This window comes from Lemur catta, chromosome 4 (assembly GCF_020740605.2).
Source record: "Lemur catta isolate mLemCat1 chromosome 4, mLemCat1.pri, whole genome shotgun sequence".
Lineage (NCBI taxonomy): Eukaryota > Metazoa > Chordata > Mammalia > Primates > Lemuridae > Lemur > Lemur catta.
This window is the reverse complement of record NC_059131.1, coordinates 62,610,908-62,619,793: the sequence shown is the minus strand read 5'-3', so window position 1 is coordinate 62,619,793 and position 8,886 is coordinate 62,610,908. Positions and strand designations below refer to the sequence as shown.

At 37.0% G+C, this 8,886-nt stretch overlaps 1 protein-coding gene across 7 annotated transcripts in view; it reads right to left on the bottom strand.

Annotated features, from left to right (window-relative positions):
* Positions 1-3,369: 3,369 nt before the first annotated feature.
* CTNNA2 (catenin alpha 2) overlaps positions 3,370-8,886 on the bottom strand; it is a 1,050,678-nt gene continuing 1,045,161 nt past the window's right edge. For 6 of the 7 annotated variants that reach the window (XM_045549950.1, XM_045549948.1, XM_045549953.1 and 3 more), the window contains one exon: positions 3,370-4,584. In XM_045549950.1, coding sequence (XP_045405906.1) covers positions 4,297-4,584 — 288 coding nt within the window. In that variant the 3' untranslated portion in view covers positions 3,370-4,296. The remainder of the gene's footprint in view (positions 4,585-8,886) is intronic. The other variant, XM_045549951.1, reaches the window with a different exon arrangement.

The window sequence follows — 8,886 nt, the reverse complement described above, 5'->3', positions numbered from 1 at the left end:
CACTCTTTTTCTCCTGTTGTAAGAGAAGAATCAGGAATTAAGTGGCTTCTATCCCAACCATGCCAGGAAAGGGGCAGGGCATGGGTGAGCAAAAATGCCCCAACATTTCTTGGTTGGGGATTCTCTTCGTTGCTGCAAACCCTTAACTGTTTCTAAAGTTCCCATAAAGCTGCTGTGGTCCACTGTGGTTGTTTACTTTATGTTTCTATGAAGGAATAAACACCTGGAGCTTCCTAGTCCACCATCTTTCTGATGTCACTCTTCTGCTCTAGTATTTAATTAACAACCTTCTGTAGTTATTACAATTCACTCCCTCTCATTACCACTAAAAGATGCCACAATCATCAAAGTGAAGAGTAACCCCTGACCTCTTTGATTGGGTTAATATGTGCAGACAAGCAATAAAAATCAAATGACTTATGACCTATTGCCAGAAATTCAGGGATTATAATTTATCAAGTCAAATGATATTTTTGAATTGTTATTTTGCTTAGGAATTCTGTTGTATACATTATTTTACACATCTTTATACCTCAGGTCTCTAAAAAGCGCCCTATACATAACTGATGCTCAAAATTAATGACCAACATGACATTTGTATAGTCTGCTTCCCCATGGGCTAAACCATGACCACTTGGTTACAGAGTTGACTTTTAAAAGTAAAATTGAGATTATATTCTTCACTTAATGGGAAAAAAACAACAAATCTTCTGTAGATAACTTATGTTTTCCTGGATACTTTGGATCCTTGGAAGAATATAACATTTTGTCTTTTGAAACATCAGTCTTACAACAGTGGGGCAAAGGAAATTGAGATTTATTTAGTTTCCTCCCATCAGTAATATCCATTCTCCTGTAGCCAAAAATGCTACTTCTTTAGGAAATACCTCAAGTAACTCCATTTGCTTGGGATTAGTGTTACCTACTCTGTGTCTCTCAAATACACCATGCTAGCCCATCTTTATATATTGCTTTTTAGATATTGTTTTCTGACTCTTTAATCTCCCTGAAGATATTATATACTTTAATCATTGTCTTGCTTCATATCTAGTTACTTAAGAAGTCACTGCAAGTCCTTCTGACATTTCTACCACATATGCCCCTTCTAACTAACATCAGCCCCTAAATTTAAGCCCTCACTTCCCCATACATTATCAGGTTCATCTTATAAAGGCATTCCTTTGTCAGGGTCACTATCACACTTAAAAACTCCACATTACCTATATGTTAATGGTCACCCTCCTTTATGAGTTCCATAGTTGTAGCCTCATACTTCATGTCCACATTTATTTATCATTTCTCCTTCAAGAATACCATGTTCCCTGTGACTGCACTAGTTTTTGGACCTTAAAGTATGCTGTTCTTTTTCCCTTGAATGCCCATCTCAGTCATGCTATGTACCAAATTTATTCATTTATACATTTCATTCATTCATATTTATTTACTCACTTCCACATCCTACCTTTTTAATTAATCCTTATACAACTACATCAGTCTCCAATGGCTTCTGACTTCTCTAGTCCCACACAGTAGTTATTTCTCTACCTTATTCATTTGTCACTTTGAGTATGATATTTTTTGGAATATTTTTTTCTGTCTATGTAATATGTTCCCAACTAGACTGTATATTTCTTGAAGATACGAAACTCACCAACTTCTATATTGCTGCAGTGCTCTCAACAAAATGTGCATATTTAATTCTTTTTCTGAGCAGTTATTGTTCTCCTTGATCACAAAAGCAATGATGGAAAGGCTATTGATGAAGTTTACTCAATAAGCTCTGAAATCAAGCACTGAGCAAATCCACGACCAATTTCCAGAAAACACACACACACATTTTTCATAAACGTGTATTATTTAGCTAAAACATTTAACTAAGATGTTATAGGTCATACTCCTCTGATGCCTGCTGGCTATTTTTCAGGACTTGATAAGCAGATTTTAAATTTTAAAAGTTTCTTGGCTGGCTTAAAGAAAACTTAATTCCTTTGACCCATTAAATAATAGAAATGTATGATCCCAGAGAGTTCACTGTGCTAATTGTTTCCTTTGGGGACTTATGAATAGCACCGTGGTGACTCTTTCTACAGGATCATTATCACCATGTCCAAACAAACACATTTCTTTCATGCTTTTATACTCTTACCATCTTTACTTCCTAGGGTCCTGTGGAGAAGGAGAGGGGAAGAGAAGATCTGTCCAGTTTCTAAAGTGTCTAGCAGGAAGGAGAAAAATAGAATGAGTGGTTCCTTTGGGGAAAAACTTCTCAAAAGGGTATTTTTACTGTTTGGGAGAAGTTCAGATTTTTTTCAGAATTGAAAATATAGTGCTAAGAACACACTGTCTTTGTTTTTCAGGTCAGTGGGCAAAAATGGCATGCTGGTTGCTATTACGCCATTCTAATGTTCAAACAGGGAAGATGGGCCATGTTTACTGAGTGTCGTGCTCAGCCTAGAACTTGGCTCAAATAAGGCATTCCTTAAATATTTGTGAATAAATGAGTGTCAGAAGTGTTCCTTTGAATGTTTATGCAAATTTAGGGGATAGACTAGTTATTTGTGATACGTAATGATTTGTGTTGAAAATCAGTCCACAGCTTTTTTTTTTTTTTTTTTTTTTTTGTGGCTCCTCCATTAGTAGAACATTCTCAGTCTTGGCAATATTTTTTCAGTGGTGATAAACAGTGGTTCGAGCAGGTCTATGTCTAAATAAAGTTTTGTACTAGGCTCTCTCTCCTTGAACAACTCCCCCACTGTCCTTTCTCTTTGGGCTCTTGCATCTAAGCTAACATAAGCTGAGGTGTTCATGACTCCCAATGCATTATCATATTGCTAAGAAACACATGCATATTTTACCTGAAGTCTTCTGGAGATACATAGTAATGTGAGAACTTGTAGAAATTATTCTAATGAGAGGAAAATATCTGGGGTCTTTATCTCCCTCCTCAGCCCATAGCTAAAAGACTATAGCCACTTCTCCTTCATATTGGGACAGAGGTTCTGTTTTTCTGAATTAGAGGAAAAAAATTAAATGAATGAAATATTTTGAAATTAATGGGCTTGTCTATAAAAAAATTTTTTTGAATTAAGTTTCTCTCTGAGAGCACATTAAGTTTCTTGAATTTAGCCCACAGCAAAGCACGGCCTAGAAAAGTCTAATACAAGATTTTCTCATCTTAAATTCAGTTTGAATGAAAACAAATGGAAAAACAAACCACAAAATAAATTTCTAGACTCTAAAGATGACCAAGGGAATTGGATATCACCTATTTTATCCCCAGTTTCTAAAAACAAACTAAAATAAAAAGCATTTAATCAATTTTCAAGATGCTCTAATCTTTTATTTAAAAATGAAAACATTCTTGCGATATCAAGATTAAATGTGTTTATTTTGAGTTAGTTAGTGGATACAATGGTATATTAGATACCAGCACTCCAAGCTACACCTATGTATTTGCCTCTAAACCTTCACACATTGTCAGTTTTCATTCCTCTAAAATTCCACCACCGGGCCTTCTATTTCTAGCAAAATCATCGTTCAAATTTTAATTAAAAAAAAGGGCAAAAGCAAAATTGATCACCATATTGTGCTTCCAGTGCCCCCAGAAAGATTTTAATTGTCTCAAATAGATGGTCGTTGTTTTCAATAAAGGGGAAAAAAATAATATGATCACTAGTAATGGCACAACTAGAAAAGAAAATGCAGATTAAAAGAAGCACTTTAGGCTGGACCTAGTTAAGTTAGTTTTACCCACTCCCCACCCAGTTAAAAATTCATATAATATCATGGATATGACTTTGAAGTTAAATTGTTCAGTTTCTGGGCCACACACTTAAGCGTATTGGCTAGTACGTTTTTGCACTGAAACAGAAGCAATACAAGTTTTATGTTCTACCATTACACTTCCAGATTTTTCACTTATGACTGACTATACCTGCCAACCTAATGATTCTTGCATGCATTAGAGTTTGCTTTTGTAGAGTTAAGTTTATTTTCCCCATCCCTCCCACTCCCATAAACGTTGTGCCAATGTGAACTCCTTGCCCAATTTAATGAGAATGTTGCCAAGGACAGCTCTGTGCCACCTCAGGACAGGAATCCCCTGTCCCCTCCCCAGGCTACAGATGGATCAGTAGTATCGATCACATCTCATCTTACATGCAGACAGACACTGTTCCCTTGATTTCCCCATGCCAGAGGCATACAAGTCAGCAGGTATGCATACAAAAATGGAATTAAAAAAATAAAGAAAAAAAAAAAAAAACAGAAAAAGCTTTCTTGTTAAAGCCTGTCGTCCTAGAAGGAATCCATTGCTTTGAATTCACTTAAAGCCTGTACAGGCGAAATGTGTTTCTTCTGAGAACCTCGTCTAACTCGTGTCTGGAATTCTTCAGGCTTTTCTCTCTTCACAAGAGGCTTCTTCTCTGGAGCTTTCATCTTCCAAGACACAACAGGTGAGTTGACAGCTGCTGTCCCGTAGACCTTCTGGTATTTGGTTGAGGCCACATAAGATGCTTTCACCGTGAGGACAACAGCATTCATCAGGTTTTTAGCTGCCTGGATAAGTGATGTGGCACTGTCCAGCTAGAGTGGGAGAAGAACAGGATGCACCTGGGTTAATCAAGGCCCCAAATTCACAAGACGATGGTGCAATTTCACAGTTAAAACAATGTTTTGCATGTGCAAATAAACAGTATTGCCAAAAAGGAGCCAATAATCACAAGGTGAACCGGCCACCAATCAGTCACCTGTCTTATCCATCCCTAATTTCAAAGTAAAAATAAAAGAAGAAAGGTATCACTCAATGATGCATAGCTTTCTAGAATTTCAATATGGCTAAAGACAAAGCTCTCATTTTAGCATGTAAGAATTCCAAGGTAGCAAAACTTTTCCAAAGTGAAACATCTCATATTATTACATTAGGCTATTAAATAGTTAGTAATGGTGACAATTACTCAAAAGTCTGGAAAGCACTAAAGACTAAAAAGTTATAATGGGTTACATCTCAATTTTATGGTCCTACCAATGGAAGTAGTTTTCCATCTATAGACTATTTCTACATCCTGAATTCAGGATTGGTAAGGCTGCAAGCAGCTAAACAAAGGAATGACTCATAGGTGATCTTGCTTTTACTTAGGTGTTTATTGAGCTTGGAGTGTCCGTTTATTCCCAGTCCTTGAATACACTTCCTTTAAAAAATATCAATAATTGTGTTAGGATCTTATAGCACTTAGTGAGACTCCCGTATCCATGCATTAAAGAACTATTGAGTAGCTACTATGTGCCAAATACTATTTTAATAACTTCGTAAGTATTTCCCCATTTAACTCTCACAACAAATCAATGAAGTAGGCATTATTGTCATTGCCATTTTACAATGATGCGTGCAGGGGTCTAGTAATTAAGTGATGAAGTCCTTAAAGATAACATTACAGATCTGTACTGCTACCCTGTTGGATAGGATAGCTTTAAAAAATGTTATGACAAGTCCCAACTTGAGAATAGGACAGCAATTGTTTTGGTTCCCTCTTTTCTGCTTTTAACTAGTTAGTGAGGTATATACTGTATACTAAATAATCCAATATCTGCTTCAACTTTCTTCTTGCTTCACTGCCTGGACCATAGATGCTGAAAAAGCTCAAAACTGCATTTCCCAGGCTTCCTCTCAGCCAGGATTCTACATGTGACCTAGTGAAAGGAAAGAAGTAACAGCTGGACTGCAAATCTTACTCCAGCCTAGGGGATACTTTCATCAACCTTCTTATATTATAGTATCAACTAAGGAAATGTATCCATTACAGTTGAATGAAGGAAGCAAGGGTATGGTATGTTCCTAAGTATGCTGTTCCTAACTGTTGAGATCGTTTATTGTATAACACTTAATTCATGCATGTATAATTCATCCTCATTAATTATGGGGATGAGGTATACAACCTTCTGAGGACTAGATGATTAGCCAAGTGTATAAGCTGAGAGACTTTAAAATCCTATGGCTCCCTATGGGATATGCTTGGCATTCACTTTAGCTTTGTGTTATTTCTGTGACCAAAATGTGTTCCATGCAGTGATTATCAGAGGTTTTATCTAATGCCTCTGTGATAGTGTTGCTCAGGCTGTTCTTGGTTCCATATCCTCTACTAAAGCTAAATAAATGTTTTGCTGAGTTAAAAAGATAATCAAAGGAGCTCAATTCTTGGCATCACCAAAAAAGCTCCATAGTGTGATCACCGGGGAAAACAATGGAAGATGCTTTGTGTGTATAAATCCCTTTCAATACCATAAAATTAAGGCTTTACCATTGGGAAATAAAAAAAGATAGGCATTACACTGACCCTACAGGAATATAGAGAAGCAAAGATATTTTTGGATTAAAGCCATGATCCAGTGGACATATACTTGACTGCTTTGTGAATTAACCAAAGGGATAGAATAACCCATTTACATGCATTTACCACTCTATTATACTGTATGAGGTGCACATATACCAAAATAACTGCTTCACCCATATTATTTATACAGCCTAAATTTATAAAGCTAGATAAACAAAAGGAAATTCTAGATTATTCATGTTAACAGGAGAGAAGCCAAGCATGGATTAATGTTGTGGTTCTCAAAGTACAGTTCCTGAGCCATCAGCATCACCTGGGAAACCTATTAGAAATCCAATTTCTCAGGCCCAACCCAAAACTTATTGAATCAAAAACTTGCCATCTTTGTTTTAACTAACCATCCAGGGGATTCTGATACATGCCAAAGTTTGAGAACCACTGGATTATTGAAACCCAAAGACTATCTTGAAGGCTTATTTTATCCAATGACTTCAGGACTTCTACCATAACCAAGTTTGACAACATCACAGCCAGTTATTTGACTGAATTTTACTTTTTCATCTCTATCATTACCCCAGGTAGAAGTGTAATTAATGAATGATAGAGATGAGATAGCAAAATGTTGGGACAATTCGGTGCAGATCAGTCATGGTTTCTTTAGAAGCAAAATATCCTACCCCTTTTGGCCAATTCATTGCCCCTATAAGTCTGTCAGGTTTCAAAAATGAGTAATATTCATTCCTACGGTTAATTCTATTGTGTGCTATGGGTAAGCAAAGGTGAAATGACATTATGTCAGGACAGTTTTATTGATTTGCTTTGGGCAATAGAATTAGTAGAAGTAAAATGAGACAAGATACGTCTAGTGTATTATTAAATGGTTCCCAAAGAGTGAGTTCTGGGAGAATTAAGGTGATCTGAAGAGAAGGATTATGAGTAATTTGGAGATTTTTACCACAGATTCCATTTTCAGATAGATGGTGTCTAATTCTGCAGCAAAAATATGAGAGCCTGTCTCTTCTTCAGAACCCCTTTGTTTTCCCAGCCTGATGCAGGAATCCTGTGAATAAACCTAACACATTGGTTGAAGGTGAGATAGCTCTGAAATATAAAGCCAATGATTTCATTCAAACCACCTGCTAAGGCAGATCTTGAATTTGTGGGTGAGGTAAAATGAGGAGGTGGGGGATCAAGCCAACTAGACTTGAACAAATATACCCACAGACAATAAGCGCAATCTAAAATTATTAATATAAAATAACTTTTCAAAAATGTTGAATCCCCGGAAGGGTACATTTTGTCCTAGACCCACTTTCATGATTTAGATCATTATCAGCACAGAATTATTTTTATTTAAAAACTGGTTTCCTTTATGCTTCTCCAAAATAGTACCAAAACCCTGGTTTCCAATTGGCATATTTTGGCTAAAAATTCACTTCCTAAAGAAAAGATATTGGAAAGAGTAAAGTTATACGACAAGAAGTTTTTTATACAGGGTTTAGGAATACTTGACATGATTGCATTCTACTTTGTGATTTATACTGTAGCTATAGCATTTTCAAACAAGGTGTGTAAATGAATAAGCGAAGTTCTAATAAAAATGACCAACATTAATTGAGCACTTACTGGGTGCCTGGCATTGCCTGAGTTCTTTTAATTATGAGACTTAAGTTTCAAAAATTGTTAAGGAAATTGAAGCTTAGAGATGTAATGTAACTTGCCCGTGCAGTAACAGGCAAAGTAGGGATTAGGACCAATATCATCTCTCTCCAAAGCTCACCATCTGACTAGAGCTTCTGGGCTCAGGTATGTTTCTGCCCAGTACTCAGCCCTTCCCTGTCCTCTGGGCTATCTTCCTGGCTTGGATTCACCCTCATGGTAGCAGAGCCTGGAATCTGATCTCTGTTGATTTCTCTTGCCCACCCCCCACCCTTTTTTTTTTTGAATCACGTTTACTGCACAGCTACAATGACTGGCTATCCCCTTCCATGTGACTCAGCTGCTCTAATCAGCTTTCTAATTCTTTATCTGGGCTAGTCTTGGTAGCTATAAAATGGTCTCAAAAGTCAACCACATCTCAGCTCTTCCTCAGGCTGACCTGCCTTACACTAACTGACCTTTCAGCAGAAAGAATTGTCCATCTTTTCCTGTTTAAGGGTCATTCTAGTCCTCCGTGACATCCCATTAAGTTCCTGTACCTAGTTTAAGAGTAACTGCTCACTGTCAGTTAATTTTAAAAACAGGGACCTACATTTAGCAAATGATATCATGTGCCAGTCTCTGACCTAGCTCTGTGAGTTTCATTTCTCTCATTTAATCTCACAACCACTCGAGACAGGTAATAGTATATTATGCCCACATACGACATAGAGGATGCACATAGGTTGCCAATACTATTCTGTATATACCTGGTGAAGCCAAGATTTAAACTCAGGTGGTCTAACTAGAGAGTCCCTGTTCTGACCATTGCTCCGTGCAGCTTCCCAGAGCGATGCACAGCAGATGAATCCTCAGCCCCAAAACCCATCAAACTGTGTTAGACTAATTCTCCTAGTCC